Source organism: Dermochelys coriacea, chromosome 1 (assembly GCF_009764565.3).
Source record: "Dermochelys coriacea isolate rDerCor1 chromosome 1, rDerCor1.pri.v4, whole genome shotgun sequence".
Taxonomy (NCBI): Eukaryota; Metazoa; Chordata; order Testudines; family Dermochelyidae; genus Dermochelys; species Dermochelys coriacea.
Window position 1 is genome coordinate 118,575,440 of NC_050068.2, and position 17,972 is coordinate 118,593,411.

At 42.1% G+C, this 17,972-nt stretch overlaps 1 protein-coding gene across 1 annotated transcript in view; it reads left to right on the top strand.

Annotated features, from left to right (window-relative positions):
- Positions 1-17,972, top strand: part of AFF3 (AF4/FMR2 family member 3) — a 446,656-nt gene that overhangs the window by 60,866 nt on the left and 367,818 nt on the right. Inside the window, 2 exon segments of the mRNA XM_038411042.2 lie at positions 8,475-8,595; positions 15,928-16,731. Coding sequence (XP_038266970.1) covers positions 8,475-8,595; positions 15,928-16,731 — 925 coding nt within the window.

Genomic DNA, 17,972 nt, shown 5'->3' on the forward strand with positions numbered 1-17,972 from the left:
GACAAACAATATTTGGTATTAGCATGAAGTATCTCAGAAAAGAGGGTTGCTTTAGTTTGTAGAAAGAGTCCTGTTCCTTTGGAGTGAATACCAACTTGATCATCTAAGACAGGGGTTGCCAACCTGTGGCTCCAGAGCCACATGGGGCTCTTCAGAGGTTAGCATAGGCGCCAACGCCAGGGCTGAAGCTACAGGCTCCAACTTTCCAATGTGCTACAGGGTACTCACTGCTCAACTCCTGGCTCTGCCCCTGGACCCACTCCACTTCTCCCCCTGAGGCCCCTGCCCCTTTCCTGAGTCTGCTGCGCCCTTGCTCCTTCTTCCCCACACCCCCCGAGCCTCCTGCACACCACAAAACAGCTGAACGCAGCGGGCGGGAGGTGCAGGGATGGAGGATTAGGTGCTGATCGGCAGTGCTGCTGGCGGGCGGGAGACACTGGGGGCAGGGGGGAGTGGGAGCTGATGGGGGGCTGCTGATGTGTTACTGTGGCTCTTTGGCAACGTACGTTGGTAAATTCTGGCTCCTTCTCAGGCGCAGGTTGTCCACCCCTGATCTAAGAACTTGTGATCTGATGAGGAAGGGAAATGTGTTGATAGATGTTTTCAGATGCCTCTCAAGTTGGAATTAGAGAATAGTCCTTTCAATGTGAGTTGTTCAACCTCCTGGATGGGCTGGTTCTGGAATGGTTCACCCCAGAAGACAACAAGAAACTCCTGAGGTAGTGAAGTAGCAATGCTTAAAACCTCAGGCTTTTCAGGTGGATGTCTTCTCCATTGCCTGAGACCCTGTTACTATTTGGATGATTTGTGAGAGATTAAATTCAGTTTTTGGTGGGCAAGGTTTTTCAGATAAGGTTATGGCTATCCATTTAAGCCTTCTCATGAGTTGTCCATATCTATAGAACTTGGGGAAAAATTGTTCCTTCTGGTATCAAGACAAGCAAAAGACAGCCCATGAGTGCTCCTGTCAGTATTGTGAAGTTTTTTTTTAGGAAGGCTTGGTGTTGCAAAGAGTTTTCTTTCAAATTCCTGGGAATCCAGGCATCTATCTTTAATTCTTTCCAGTTAGGGCACATGCTTCAATGGTACAATCCTGAAGAGAGTCTATCTATGCCTCGTATACTGTCCACTGTACATTGTCCAATGTCCATAGATGTTTATGTAAATCTTTTTATTTTTAATTATCAAGTTAATGTTTCATAGTCATAGTACTAGCTAGAGGAATCAGTGAACTAACCACTCTCTAATCCAAGTCTCAATTCCTGATTTTCCTTAAAGACTGGGTTGTCCAGAAGTGGTTGCTAGCCTTTATTCTGAAAAGTTTCCATGTAATTCCAGGAGATGGTCCTTCTTAGTTTTGATCCTGTTTTCCTTCTTAGAGAGAGAAGTTTGGCATTCTCTGGATGTCTGAGCAGCAAAGTACCTGGGAAGTCCATAGTTTAGGCTGTTACACAGGAAACGTATATATTGGGGTGGGTCGGGGAACTGGAGAAGGGAAGAAAGCCAAGTAAAGCTACTATAGCCATAGTAATGATGGTGTGCTAATAATCCATTGAACATGAAATGGTATTACATAATTAACAGGTAAATTTTCCTCTTTTAGTATGTGCTTTGGCAGAGCTGAAATAAATCTAAATGTGTTTATAAAACAGATTGAAATACCTACGATAATATAAAGTGGGTGAGGTAGTATTTTTTAGTGGACCAACTTCAGTTGGTGAGAGAGAGAGAGAGAGAGAAAAGCTTTCAAAGTTGGTCCAGTAAAAGATACCTCACCCATCTTGTCTCTCTAATATTTTGGGACTGACAGGGCTACAGTAACACTGCATAGGATAATATAAGCATTATATAAATACAACTTTCATTCATTCATATATAGATGTCAGTACTGCATACATTTGGACTGCAACTCATGCCAATTAAAATCTTTTACACATGAATTCAGAATGCATACAACATTTTACAAATTACCACTTACTCTCAATGAAAACCATTTAAACCTATCCTTTTAGTGTTTGACTTAAGTGTATAATATAGAATAAGCTAATTTTAAAGTTTTGAGGATCGTCTGCTGTTTGGTTGTCTAGTTTTGCCTAACTGCCTGGGCATTTTGGCCTATACTCAAAAAGCTGCATCAATATATTTTTGAGATGCATATGGGAAAAGTCTTGAAATGTTTAAGAATCTGTACCATATGGCTCAGATATCAGGGAGATGAACATAGTATAAATGCCTAGATAGGTATATGTACATTTAAAAAAAATTATGAAGTGAGGAGTTTCGTTGCTGCCCTAAACACCAGAGGCGTAATGGGAACACGATGATGATGATGATAATGAAAGTGGTTTTTTTTTGTTTTGTTTTTTAAAAAGGAAACTCTTAGACTCATTTTTCATTAACTAAAGTGTTTGCAATAAATAAAATTATAGCAGTTGGCCTATTGTCTTTGAAACAAAATAAATACATTTAGTGACATAAGTTCATGGAAATATGATTCTAGTAATGTTCTTGAAAATAAAGAGCAGTCTTACAAATACTAGATATTTTGCCATTTGCCATTAACAAAAGAACATATTTTTCAACTTGCAGCTGTTTCTAAGGTACTGTTTATAAATGGCATATTAGTCATCATGATGCTGCTTTGTCATTTGCATAGTCATTCTATATTGTTGCAAGTTAGGAATTCCATTGCTAAGTCAATATCTAATTCAGGATGTGTAGATGGGCATTCAAAGACCTAGAAATGATACATTTTTATTGACTTTTTTTGCATCAAATAAGGGGAGGAAAAAAAGACCCTCAGCTTTAGCAGTGAATGTCATATGGGTGATTTTTTTTAATCTGTGGGTGCCAGAGTGAAGACTCATGTGGTTGTTTACTTTCTAGAAACTGGTTAGGGACCAGACGTATAACAGCCTCAAAAGAAGATGTCTGCCTGAACATCTGTCTACAGACTAGATGCCATATATAAAGCATTTCAAGGCCAGAGTTTCTAAATGGTAAGAAAGGTACCTCAAGGTGAAAATGTAAGGAGATTCCTACTGCTCCAAGTTTACTTAGCAACCCTTATCAGGGACCACAGAGAATCCACTTTATATTACATGCAACAAACTACACTCAAGGTTGTCAAGTCAGGCTCTCAAAAATTAGGAGATGCCAGAATGAAGGTTGCTTGTGCAATCTTAATTTGATTCATAGATACTAAGGTCAGAAGGGACCACTCTGATCATCTAGTCCGACCTCCTGCACAGCGCAGGCCACAGAATGTCACCCACCACTCCTATGAAAAACCTCACCCATGTCTGAGCTATTGAAGTCCTTAAATCATGGTTCAAAACTTCAAGGAGCAGAGAAGCCTCCCTCCAGTCAACCATGCCCCATGCTACAGAGGAAGGCAAAAAAACCTCCAGGGCCTCTCCAATCTGCCCTGGAGGAAAACTCCCTCCCGACCCCAAACATGGCAATCAGCCAAACCCTGAGCACATGGGCAAGATTCACCAGCCAGATACCCAGGAAAGAATTTTCTATAGTAAATCAGATCCCATCCATCTAATATCCCATCTCAGGGGATTTGGCCTATTTACCCTGAAAATTTAAAGATCAATTACTTACCAAAATCCCATTATCCCATCATACCATCTCCTCCATAAACTTATCGAGTAGAATCTTAAAACCAGATAGATCTTTTGCCCCCACTGCTTCCCTTGGAAGGTTATTCCAAAACTTCACTCCTCTGATGGTTAAAAACCTTCGTCTGATTTCAAGTCTAAACTTCCTGGTGGCCAGTTTATACCCATTTGTTCTTGTGTCCACATTGGTGCTGAGCTTAAATAATTCCTCTCCCTCTCCTATATTTATCCCTCTGATATATTTATAGAGAGCAATCATATCTCCCCTCAACCTTCTTTTAGTTAGGCTAAACAAGCCAAGCTCCTTAAGTCTCCTTTCATAAGACAAGTTTTCCATTCCTCGGATCATCCTAGTAGCCCTTCTCTGTACCTGCTCCAGTTTGAATTCATCCTTTTTAAACATGGGAGACCAGAACTGCACACAGTATTCTAGGTGAGGTCTCACCAGTGCCTTGTATAACGGTACTAAAACCTCCTTATCCCTACTGGAAATGCCTCTCCTGATGCATCCCAAAACCGCATTAGCTTTTTTCACAGCCATATCACATTGGCAGCTCATAGTCATCCTATGATCAACCAATACTCCAAGGTCCTTCTCCTCTTCTGTTACTTCTAATTGATGCGTCCCCAATTTATAACTAAAATTCTTGTTATTAATCCCTAAATGCATAACCTTACACTTCTCACTATTAAATTTCATCCTATTACTATTACTCCAGTTTACAAGGTCATCCAGATCCTCCTGTATAATATCCCGATCCTTCTCCGAATTGGCAATACCTCCCAGCTTTGTATCATCTGCAAACTTTATTAGCACACTCCCACTTTTTGTGCCAAGGTCAGTAACAAAAAGATTAAATAAGATTGGTCCCAAAACCGATCCCTGAGGAACTCCACTGGTAACCTCCCTCCAACCTGACAGTTCGCCTTTCAGTAGGACCCGTTGCAGTCTCCCCTTTAACCAATTCCTTATCCACCTTCTGATGTTCATATTGATCCCCATCTTCTCCAATTTAACTAATAATTCCCCATGTGGCACGGTATCAAATGCCTTACTGAAATCTAGGTAAATTAGATCCACTGCATTTCCTTTATCTAAAAAATCTGTTACTTTTTCAAAAAAGGAGATTAGATTGGTTTGGCACGATCTACCTTTTGTAAAACCATGTTGTATTTTGTCCCATTTACCATTGACTTCAATGTCCTTAACTAATTTCTCCTTCAAAATTTTTTCCAGGACCTTGCATACTACAGATGTCAAACTAACTGGCCTGTAGTTACCCGGATCACTTTTTTTTCCTTTCTTAAAAATAGGAACTATATTAGCAATTCTCCAATCATTCGGTACTATTCCTGAGTTTACAGATTCATTAAAAATTCTTGCTAATGGGCTTGCAATTTCAGGTGCCAATTCCTTTAATATTCTTGGATGAAGATTATCTGGGCCCCCCGATTTAGTCCCATTAAGCTGTTTCAGTTTCGCTTCTACCTCTGATATGGTAATATTTGATTTGGTCTCCTGGTGTGTCTGCATTACAATACAGACTGATCGTGGAGTTCTGCTGTGAATTCTGGGACATTCTTGGCCTGGACCTTGCTACCATCTGGGCCATATCCTTAGAGAGAAGAGTGCTTCCCCTGTTGTGCATGCAAGCTGTGTCCACATGCCCAAAGGGGGACCTCTATGATCTGAAGAATTGGCATCAGTGTCACTCCTCAACATGCACTATAAAGTCATACTGAAGCTCGTCTCTCTGTGGCTGAAATCCATGCTGGCAGACGTGATCCACTCATAGGTGCCGACTCTGTGGGTGCTCCAGGGCTGGAACACCCACGGGGAAAAATTGGTGGGTGCTGTGCACCCACCAGCAGCTCCCTCCCCCCCGCCCCAGCTCACCTCTTCCTCCTCCCCGAGTGCGCCTTCCCCGCTTCTCCCCCTAGCTCCCAGTGCTTGCCACCGCAAAACAACTGTTTTGCGGCGGCAAGTGCTGGGAGGGAGGGGGGAGGAGGGGGAACGTGGTACTCTTGGGGAAGAGCCGGGGCTGGGGCAGGGATTTGAGGAAGGAGTCCAATAGGGGCAGTGAGGGGGCGGAGTTGGGATGGGGACTTCGGGGAAGGGGCAGGAGGATGTGGGGTAGGGGTGGAGTCGGGGTGGGGGTGGAGGCAAGGGGGGGTTGAGCACTCACTGGCGCTGGGAAAAGTTGGCGCCTATGGACCTGACTTATGCCATCCCAGGGAGACCATCTCTGACAATTTCTGTCTGGTCTGGGACCTTCTCCATTTCACATGTAGGAATGGTCTCCTGTCCCTCTTCCAGGAGAAAGCATTTGACAGTGTGGATCAAAGGTATCTCATGGGCACTCTGTGGGTATTCAGCTTTGGTCCCTGCTCTGTGGGGTTTCTCCAGGAGCTATAAGCTGCTGCAGAGTGTCTGGTGAAGCTCAACTGGGCCTTGACCAAACCCACCACCTTCAGTCGAGGGGTGCATCAGGGCTGCCTGCCCTCCAGACAGCTGTATGCCCTCACCATTGAGCCTTTCCTCTGTAAGAGAATGATGGAGCTGATACTTGAAGAGCTGGACTTGTGGGTGGTCCCGTCTACATATACCAGTGACGTGCTCCTCGTGGCCCAGGGCCTGGGAGACCTAGTATGGGTGGAAACTTGCCAAGCCATCTGTTTGGCAGCCTCCTCCACTCGGGTCAACTGGGTCAACAGTTCAGCTCTGGGAAGACCTCGGCCCACCTATACCAGTACCATCAATATGTGCACACCTTTTAAACTTCTGCAACAAATGAGGTAGAGATCCTACAGCGAAATATCTGTCTTCAGTAGACAACCTTGATTTGTCTCCAGAGCAGGCAGGGAAGTATAGTATGTGATCATGTAATTAAATACTGTACCACAGGTGCCAGCTTCCTCCTTTCTCTGGGGGTCCTCAATCCCCACACAGGCCCAGGCCCCAATCCACCCCTTCCCCCAGCTCCCACCATGCCTCTTCACATCCCTGCTCTGCCCCTGCCACCACTCCACCCCTTCCTCCTGCTAGAAGTCACTTAATAATTTACCACACTGGGTTATCTCAGATGTATGGTTTCTGCTTTCTCTCTCTCTACTGTGTGTGGTATATGTTCTCTACTTTCTCCCATAATGGTTGCTAAATGGAGTCTCACCTGCACAAGGCAGGTTCCATTGAAATAGTAAGACTTTCACCAATGTCTCCATATAATCTAAGGGACCAGTCTATGATTATCCCGTCAGTACAAGTGGGTAAAGTTCAGTTATTGCAGAAGTTGTATTGTTTTAAGTACATTTATTGCACACGCAAAGTGAAAAATTGACAGCATTGAAAAAAAAATGCTTTAAGCGAAAGAGAAAGTGTATCTTAAGCAGCAGCTTTGCCAGCTTTCTCTACTTCGCTGTATCTTAATTTTGCTTTGAGGAGAAATTTTCTTTGGATCAGAGCGCTCTTAAATCTCCATGCTCAGCATTTGGCATCTGAGTTGAGACTGCAATCAGAGGTGTCAGCTGAGATAGTGGTGAACACCTGTCCATTAAGAATTAGGCTCAGATGTTCATCTCACACAGGTCAACAAATGGACAGTGGATTTTAGTGTCCTTTAGTCACTACTAAGAAATTATTTTAAAATATTGACAGTGTCTACATATCTTGGGTGTTTTCAGTACACTCATATCTTAAAATTAACAGCTTTGGGCATTTTAACAGTCTTCCCTGACGCATGTTAAATTAAGTCACTTGGATAAATGATTTAAAGTCCATTTTGCTTAACTGGACAGCTAGTGAGACAGGCAAGCTTTATTTTATTTATGGCCAATACACTTACATGACACTAATGTATTTTCCACTTTACAAAACTACATCACAAAAAAAGAGGAAATCATTAGCTGAAAAAAGCAAAATATCAAGTCACCTTTTAATCTAATAATTGTAGACACTTGTAAACCTGTTTAGGCATTTAGGTTTGTTTTGTGATGAGGATGAAACTTAAGAGACTGAAGTTTGCAAATCTATATATGTTGTTTGGAAGTGATATGGACACAGTGTTCTTCATGTCTTGGACCTCTTATAAAAAAATAACATTTTAGAAATTTTTTTGATGTTTGTTTTTCAATACTGGGGCCTTTAGTTTATTTCCAAAAAGGACACAATTGTGATACCATTTAATCCCCAGCCCCCTGCCTCCACTCTGACCCCATCATTCAAATATTCATTTTTTCATGCTCTGAAGTTGTGATGGAGTCAAATCAGTTCGAAGAAGGAATTGATTCAGCAGTAGTTTCATGACTTGACTGATTAGCAGAGATAAGAAGAAGGAGCATAACTGGGAAAACCACTACAGCATGGTTTTAACTGCTCTTTGGGGAGCTAGTTAATGAAAGAATCACTACAGAAACACAACTATGTAAAAAAGGAGCATTCTCTTATAACACACTGAGGATATGTCATAAGAGGAAATGTGTTCATAATTTCTATTTACTCTTAGCTGTAATTACCATGTGTCTTAAGAGAACTCTCAGTGCTCTGTCAAAGTTGCTTCGATCTTTTCTGCATCACATTTCAGGCAGAGAAGTTCAGTACGGGCTGGAGTTTGCCCCATGTGTTTTTTGTTTTTTGGCTTCCTTAAGAATGTAATTATCTGTTTTCTGTGTGAGAAAGCACTGGCATATCCAGAAACCTGAGCTTCCACTGACTGATTAGACTGGCATTAATCTGATTCATGTTCTTGTTATCTTTGCCATCTGTCTGTGAACCACAATTAATAGATTAACATTGGTTTGTGTGTTGCCCTTTAATTTTTTAAAAATTCTCTCTTTCCTTTGATGCAGTGTCTATGAACCAGACAGAAATGTTCTGCGGAGGAAAGAATGGGAGAGGAGAAATCAGGAGGCACAGAAGGAAGATGGTTCATTTAATACCAGTTACTCCCTCTTCAGTGAACCGTACAAGGTAGATGTTTCCCAACTGTACTGCTTTTTATTTATTTATTTTTGGACAATAAAATGTAGGTTGTACAAGATGTTGCTCAGGCTTCAGTAGTCTCTTACAAGTGTTGGCCTCACAAAACTTGCATATAAACATTTATGATTCATTGAGAATCGGATACTTTTATATTGGTTTCTTACAAGATTCAGTAGTAACTAAAATGAAATAATCTAATACCTTGTGATATTGCACTGAATCTAGGAGGTTGCACTGAATCTAAGAGTAAAGGTGATGGTGCTTTACTTCTCAAGTATTTAGGAAAATAACTGTGTTAGAATGTGGTCAAGCTAACATAAGAACATCAGAATGGCCATACTGGGTCAGATGAATGGTTCATCTAGCCCAGTATTCTGTCCTCAACAGTGGCCAGTGCCAGATGCTTCAGAGGGAATGAACAGAACAGGGCAATTATCGCATGATACATACCCTATCATCCAGTCCCAGTATCTGGCAGGGAGAGGCTTAGGGACACCCAGAGCATGAGGTTGCATCCCTGACCATCTTGGTTAATAGCCATTGATGGACCTATCCTCAAGGAACTTGTCTAGTTTTTGTTTCAACCCCAGTAAAACATGTGGCCTTCACAACATCCCCTGCTATAGGATGACTGTGCATTGTGTGAAGAAAAACAAACGTAAGAAAGTGCTAAGTCTGCTGTTTGTTAATTTTTTTGAGTGACCTCTGGTTCTTGTGTTATGTGAAGGGGAAAATAGCACTTCCTTATTCACTTTCTTCATACCATTCATGGTTTCATAGACTGCCATCATATCCTCCCCTTAGTTGTCTCCTTTCCAAACTGTACAGTGCCAGTGTTTTTAATCTCTCCTCATCTGGAAGCTGTTCCATACCCCTACACATTTTTGTTGTCCTTCCAATTCTAATATATCTTTTTTGAGATGTGGCAATCAGAATGGCACACAATACTCAATGTGTGTGTGTGTGTGTGTGTGTGTGTGTGTATGTCGGGGGGGGGTATCATGGATTTACCTAGTGGCATTGTAATATCAAACATTCCTTTGTTTGGGTAATCCTTGTTTATCAACCCAGCTTGGTAACGTAGTTTAAATGTATTTTTAGTACATACATGCAACTTCTGGAATAGCACCTGAACATTCCTCTCACAATGCTTATGATGACCAGTATGATATAAACTCCCATATCATACCTCACATGACATTCTTTATGGATAAAATTCAACGATATCAATGTGTTAGGTGTAGTGAGTTTGTCAGACTTGATAGGAGATGCTGTTACATGACAGTGAACCCTTTACCAGTTGGCATCAAGGGGCCTTTAGGAGGGTCAAACCTTCTACAAGGGAATGAAGGGAAACACTTCTCTTTGTAGGCCCAACTTCTACATTAACTCCAGGCTTCAAGGAAGTTTAATACCCCTCTGCACAGGGCACTTGGCCTCGATAACACCAGCAGAAGTCAAAGGGCCTCATTCTTGCCTTTCAGCAAGCAGTAGCTGACCTTGTCAAAAGCAGATTGGGAGCCTTTTATACTTGTTTGCTCCTGGTCATCTTAGATGTCTGTGCTCTGTGTCCTAAAATCAGATTTTCAGAAAAACTCTACAGCAATGCTACTCAAACCTCTCTGGTTCAGGAGCCAAATTAGTGATCAACATTACCCAAAAGAGCCACAGTAGTGTGAATTCATTGTTTCATTTACTATTTTTTAAAATATATTATTCTCACAGCAGAATGACTGACCAAGTATTCTATAACCGGTTAATAACATAGTAAAAGCATCCTGAGTGGTTAATAACTTAGATTGGTTAATAGTTAAATCACTCAGTGTTTTAATATCATGTGCTGCAAAGAGCTGCAGGAGACGCACTGAGGAGTTACTTGCAGCTCCCAAGCCTCAGTCTGAGTATTACTGCCCTACTGACTGTTCCTTATCCCATTATACCTCTCAAGAATGCTCTCAGGCACCCTCTGATGATGAAGAGATGCTGCAGGAAGTCCAATCCCTTCTGGCCAAGAAAGAGGGAGAAGGGGTTTTATTCCAGATACTTCCTGGACAGAAGAGACTGCCTCATCAACAAAATCAGTAATTTTGCTAAAGGTTCTTTAAGAAGAATGTGATTGGCTATATCCTCTGGATCTTGCAGTTGTTTGTACATATAGATACTTCCCAGGTATCAGAAGGCTCTTTGATCATTATATGTGAGATATGTTTTCACTAAATATTTGATCTACTTACCCAGATTGGGAGTGCATGTGTTCTCCTACCTAATAACTGGCTACTCAAGGACAGAAACCCTTTTGAGGGTGTCATAAAATCAGTCTCTAACATTAGAGTTCCTGTTAAAATACCCGACATTCCATCTTGTCCCTAACAGACAATTAGAATATCCGAGAGCCCAGACAGATACAGCTTAGCTTGAACCTTTCCTGCCTCAGGAGGGGATGCAAGACCTGCTCTGGCAGAGAGGATAAGTAAGAGCAAGCAGATGACAGCTTAGACCATACTAAGAATGTTGGATCTGGTGGCTACAGCTGTACTTGTAGTTCCCATAGCACATTTGCAGATGAGATCTCTTCAGTGGCCCCCGAGAGCGCAGGGATTCTCACATCCCATTCAGATGAGAGAGAATACCTCTGGCCTGGTGGCATCTAGAGACAATCTTCAATTAGCTATGGCAGGGGTCGGCAACCTTTCAGAAGTGGTGTGCCCAGTCTTCATTTATTCACTCTAATTTAAGGTTTCACGTGCCAGTAATAGATTTTAACATTTTTAGAAGATCTCTTTCTATAAGTCTATAATATATAACTAAACTATTGTTGTATGTAAAGTAAATAAGGTTTTTAAAATGTTTAAGAAGCTTCATTTAAAATTAAATTAAAATGCAGAGCCCCCCGGATCAGTGGCCAGGACCCGAGCAGTGTGAGTGACACTGAAAATCAGCTTGCATGCTGCAGGTTGCCTACCCCTGAGCTATGGACATCCAAAGTGCAGTGAACACAAATGTACCTAGCTTGTGACAGGGAGTCCATAGAGAGGGGCCCAAATGCTTGGAGGAAGTTGGTCTTTCCAGGAACAAAGGCTGCATAAAAATGTTCACACATAGGGATATGGACAGTTTCTCAGGCTTTAAGGCCTGGTATTCCAAAAGGTGGCCCTAGTTTGAGGAGAATCAGGCCACCACATTTTACATCAATAAGTAGGGAAGTACCTTATAATGGGGTGACCTGCCTCTTTAAGGGCCAGGAGGCCAGGGGCTGGCCAAGCTTGTTTAGTTAGCCAGGCCCTCCCACACCTGATCTGGGTGTAGAACTTAAAAAGGGAGGAAACCCAGCACTTAGGGGCTGGCTGTGGAGGAGAGTTGTTGAGCAGTGGCTGGAGAGCTGAGTTACTAGAGTGGAGCTAACTCCTGTGGTAGGTCCTGGAACAAAGGGCCAGTCTCCAGGGAGGAAGTCCTGGGGGCTATGTTCTGTAAGAGGAACTGGGATTTGAAGAGGAACCCAGAGGGGCAAGAGGCTCAAGTGCTTAGATGAGTGAAAGGCATTTTGGTAGTGTTTAGTTTTGGAATTCTCCTGAGCCCAGGCAGAAGTCATGGGACCTGCTACTCTTCCAAAAAAACCCAACAAAGAGTGCAATTCTGTTTGATTTAGAAGGACTTTGCTGCTGGACTCGGAGCAGATGGGTGAAGGGACTTTGAAGAGGCTATCTGGGAGAAGCCAGCTTGGGGCTTGTCCAGTTACAGCTGGACTTGGATACCCCAGAAGGGGGTTTGAACTTTTAAGTCACAAAAGACATAGACAGAGGCTAACAACAGAAAAAGGTGACCAGCGGGGAGCCCCATCAATCCCACCCCCAGCACAAGGAAGCACCAGCTGGTGAATAGCTTCTGTGCACATGGGGCTTGCTCTGGAGTGGGATCCTGTAACACTGCCTGAGTTGGTAAAACCTGTTTATGTGAGTGGCCCTGTCTCTCTAAACATTCCTTGACACCATACATGTAGCAGGGAAGTAGAACATACTCATAGGCAGACTGGATCAATCTGTGACAGATCCTCACAAATGATTTCTGAATCAAGGAATGGTGGATCAGCTCTTCCCTCCAGTGGGGAGTACCAGAGCTGGATCTCTTCAGTAGTCATCTGACCAAGACACAGAGAAAAAGACTGTACTAGTGAGGTATCTGCTGGAGAAGAAGAGATCGAGTGAGGAAGTTGCCTCCTCTGTTCCTTTCTGCTAGGACCTCTGCTAGCTAAGATCTTGGCAAAGTTTAGTCTAGAGAGTGATCTTACGAACCTCATACTGGTCCAGACAAGTATAGTTGTCAACTCTGTTGCAGATAACCGATTCCATGAGGCTGGGAGTCTGGCCTGAGGGCACTCTCCTCTTTCCCAACCCAGGAACTCCCTCCTTGAGAAGATTTGCTCCTGACAGGATAGAGATGTTTAATTATGCTCTCTCTGAACTGGTAGCTCCAGTCTTCCTAGCTTCTCAAAAACCATGTAGCAAGAGGACTTACAATTCCAGGTAGAAGAGGCTTGTGGCATGATACAAGCAGGCCCATGACAACCCCTTTACTACCTATGCTTGACTAGCTTCTTACGGCCTGAATCTAATTTTAATCCCAACTAAATTAAGAAACATTTGGCCTGTTGAGAACTAGTCAAAGCATTATCTCCGTAGACCCCGTATCTTCAGATTTATGTGGGGGCTTTCCATTTTTTAAACCTCATTAATAGCTCTCTTTATTATGGGATGTTAGTGTGGTCCTGACAAAGCTAATGAAAATTCCCTTTTAAGCCACCAAATATCTGTGAGCTCAAATTCAGTGTGATAGTGACTTCTGCTAGTAGTGAGAGCAAGCTTCAGGCTCTCATGACTGTTGCATCTTATTCCAAGTTTTACAGTGTGGTGCCTCAGATTCAGCTGCGATTACTCTTGCAGGTGGTGACAAATTTCCACCATAGTCAGCCTCACAACTTGCCAATGTTCTTTCCACCCACGTGTGCCCATGATGCTCTTCTCCCTAGGCTCAAAAAGTTCTTGGCATTTTAACTGGAGTGGATTAAATCTTTTAAAAAACCCTCCAACTTTTTTTTTATTTTACTCCACTGGGCAATACTGTGACTAAGTGATCCATTTCAAAAATTGTAGTTTGATTGCATTTTGCATATCTATCATCTGGCTGCCCTGAAACTAGAAGGCCAATGCAAGGCATGTTCAGCTTTAGGCAAAGCTGCCTGCACTGCTTGCCCTGGGGGGATGGTTCCCTTGCAAACATTGACAAGGCAGCTACGTGGCCCTCATGCCACACTTCCCTAAGGCATTATCACCTGGATTCAGCTTCTAGGAGGAAATCCTGTTTCAGTGATGCAGATACTGTTTCTGAGTTAGGGGAGTACCAATTCTCCTTTCCTTTAGCATGTTCAGTTTTTTCAGTATATGACTAATTTAAACCAATTATATTTGAAGTTAATAAAAAGTAAGACAACCGCCCCACCCCACTTTCCTCTCCATGGTTGGTATTGGCCTGATTACTGTTTCCTGTTGCAGATTTATTTACATTCTTTTTATGTTCTTCTCTTGAGCTGCTTCTCTCTCTCCAGGAGCATGAATCCTGTGGTTAAATCCTGGTCCTAGTGAAGTCTTGCCATTGGGTGTCTTGACATTGACTTTAGTGGGATCAGGATTTCACCACTGGTGAAGGAAAAGCAGAAAATTACTGACCTCTAATCCCGTTTCTGTGAAGGTAGCCTGACAGGATTTTCACTCACCTACCAGCTTCTCTGCAGAGTTTGGAAGAATTTATGAAGTGGTCATGTTAATGTTTACACCTTTGTTTACAATTAACTTCTTGAGACAATAGTTTTCAATTATTTTTATTGATTGTCTTATTTCTTTGGGGAGCTTTTGCCTCCTGCTTGAAGACAGTGGCTAGGCTCAGATGATAGCATATTCCACCCTTGGGGGGATGGAAAAGCAGCTTGCTTGTATTCCATCTCTCTACCACTGCCAAAAAATGTTAAGAACTTGGGAAGTTCTTCCTGTTTTTTGCAAAAGAGCTAAGACTAGGGTGACCAGATGTTCCAATTTTATAGGGACAGTCCCAATTTTTGGGTCTTTTTCTTATATAGGCTCCTATTACCACTCCACCCCCGTCCCAATTTTTCACATTTGCTGTCTGGTCACCCTAGCTAAGACCCAGGAGTGAGAATTCTGTCAGAAATGATATTTTCAGAGAAGTAGAATCACAAGTCAGTAATATTTTTCCCAGCTCCCATTAGCTCACTTTGATGGGACCCTCGTTGTCCTCGTTGATATTAGGGTTAGCTCAGAACATGCAGTAGGCTGACTGGTGAATTCAGTACTTTCTTAAGCTATTGTATTGCTTCCCTTTTCTGCTATGTGTACATTTCTGTAAAGAATGTATACTGGAGGAAATCAAGAATGTAGTATTTTCATTCATGGCTGAAACCTGACCCATGTCTTAAAGGGGAAGCTTACTGTGGACTACAAGGATTTAGTGCCAGATGGGCCAGGGGATAGTCCAGAGCAGTAATGTATGTGCAGATGGTCAGGCAGCCAGTGGATCAGTCCATATCAGAGGCTGTCTGGGGCCATGGTCAGAGTTCTTGAAGGTCAGTAGCCAGAAGACTCAATCCAAGGGGCCAGGTTAGTGGGTTGGGGAGCTGAGGTTGGATAAGGCAACAAGGTAGACTGAGATGAAGCAGCAAGGCAAGGCAGTCTGGGGAGTGGTCTGGGGTTCAGTCAGCTTCCTCTTCCTGTTCAGGCATTTATATAGTCCAGTTACTCAATGAAAGTGCTGCCTGTCCATCCAATCAGGGGCCTGGGTGCTGTGGGTCTGTAGGCCTTCAGTACTAAGGCTGTTGGTCAGAGGCAGCACACCAGTGTGTTGCTGTGGTGCAGTAGCTAAGGCTGCTTGAGCCTTAAGCACCGTGTAGGCCTCAATTCAGTACTTGGCTCCCAACAAAGGAAATTTTTCTATTATGACCAGATTTAATCCAAATAATTCTGCATAGCTGCAATAATAAATTTTCTAGTTTCCAGGTAATATATTTTAACAGTCTGATGCCAGTGATAGATTTCTTTTTTATATACTCTGAGGCCCTTTACAGCTTTTCCAGTTCAGTGTAGATTTAAGATGTTGACAAGTGTCTTCAGAGACAATAAGGATTTTTGATCTCATTCCTCAACTGTGTTACTGTATAAGGCAGCACTGCTTCAGTAAGGAGTGAAGCATGAATGGAATTGTTTTCTTTTACTTTAATTGTTACAGAATGTTTGTTTGTTTTGTTTTGTTTTGCAGACTAATAAGGGGGATGAGCTCTCAAATCGTATCCAGAATACATTAGGTAACTATGATGAAATGAAGGACTTATTGACGGATCGATCCAACCAGAGTCATCTTGTTGGAGTTCCAAAACCTGGGATTCCACAGGCACCTGTGAACAAAACTGATGAACATTTCATTGCAGATTCAAGACCACTGCCTCAGCCTTCCATCTGCAGCACTTCATCATCCGTACCAGCAGCTCTATCTGGTCAGCAAAGCAAGAGCCCCACAATGGGTTGGCAGAAAGCTGGGCACAATGCTTCTGATGGCCAGCAGAGGGCAAGCAAGCATGGGCACAGATTGCTTGAGTCACACAATAGTGACTTCAAAATGGCTAACCAAAAAAACGGTCTGGAAAAGCTTAAACACTTTGCATCGAGTCCCACACCATCATCTGTCAGTGCTGCACAACAAGGTACTTTAAGATCCGCGCTTGGAGACGGTGTCAGCAAAGCACAACAACAGTCAAAACTAAATTGCAGTGTAGAAGTAGGCTCTCAGACTCAAGAAAGGCCAGCAAAACACAGCAGTGGGCACTGTGTTCAGAACTTCCCTCCTTCACTTGCTTCAAAGCCTAATATAATTCAACAGAAACCAACGGCTTATGTAAGACCAATGGATGGTCAAGATCAGGCTCCTGATGATTCTCCAAAGCTAAAATTATCAGTAGAAGCTAACAAGCACTGTACATCATATAGGGGAGTACCTTCTAATAAGCCTGACCCAGCTATGGCCAAGACCAAGATGGCAATATTTAGCACTCCCAAGCAAGAAGAGGTAAGCATTTTTAAATATTTCATGACATTGCCAAATAAACTGGTATTTAAACTTTGCAAAGTGCACCTCTTTTTAAACATTTTTATATATTTGTTTTGTTTAAAGCCTTTTGTTTGTTTAAAATTGGAAGGCATACACTGCAAATAGTAACCGAATAGTTACATCAAAAAGGTATCTGAGATAAAGGCTTAGTTGTCTTCAGAACTGAAACGCATTATACAGATGCAAATGTTTAGTTAACATAAATTAAGGCATCTTAATCACTAGAAATTTCTCTGGCTATCTAAGCCTAAGTTCTGGAGGAAACCATAGTGACATAAAATTTAATTTACTTGTTCAAGAATCCTGCATATTACTTCTAGATTTTGCCATATTTTAATGGATTTCTCCCTTTGGCATTCATTGAGCTATGACAGATAGTCAGGAATAGTTCCACAGGCCTCCACAATGTCAAAACAGCTACACCATGTAAATAACTTATATAATATGTTATTATAACACAGATGAGAGATTAATAATGGTACTGGCTATTCATATATTTAGCTTTCATAGCAATTGTCTCAGTTTCAAAATGATTTATAAAGTGATTTAAGTCAAAAATACACAATATATTTCCTCAAGAGTCATCCTCTTATAGAAAACCAATTAACATACAAACTTGACCATTTGCAACAAACAAACAAGCTTACAGTCAACATTTCTGTTATCTGCTCTATGTGTTACACTTTTCCTTTGTTTTGGGGAAATTTCAAATTTCATCATTGTCCCCATCAGAACACTGTGCTTGATCAGTACCACATCCTGTGTTTTCTTGATTTTTTTTTCTTTTGTGTTTAAAAAAAAATAATTGGCAGACCAATTGTGTGGGTTTTCTTCGTGTTGTATTTAAGTTTGCCAGGGTAAAATCAGAGGCCTCTTTGGCTAGTTTCACATCCTCAGCTGGTGTAAACTGAAACTCAGTGGAGCTATGCCAATATACACCACTTATAAATCTGGTGTATTTTCTCTGATTGGCCTGAATGGCTGGGACTACATCAGAGTAGAGATAGTGACCTTGTTACTCTTATTTAGAGGTATGGTGTTTATTTAGCTGTCTTAATTTTTCTGTCTCTCATGTTGGAAAATGAATGCTTTTAGGGTCTCCCTTGGTTTGCTGTCTTCTCACTGGGATTCCAAAAGGCCTATTCGTCAAAAATTGGGTTGCCTGCTGTATGTCACTTTAACTTTTAGGAAACCAAATC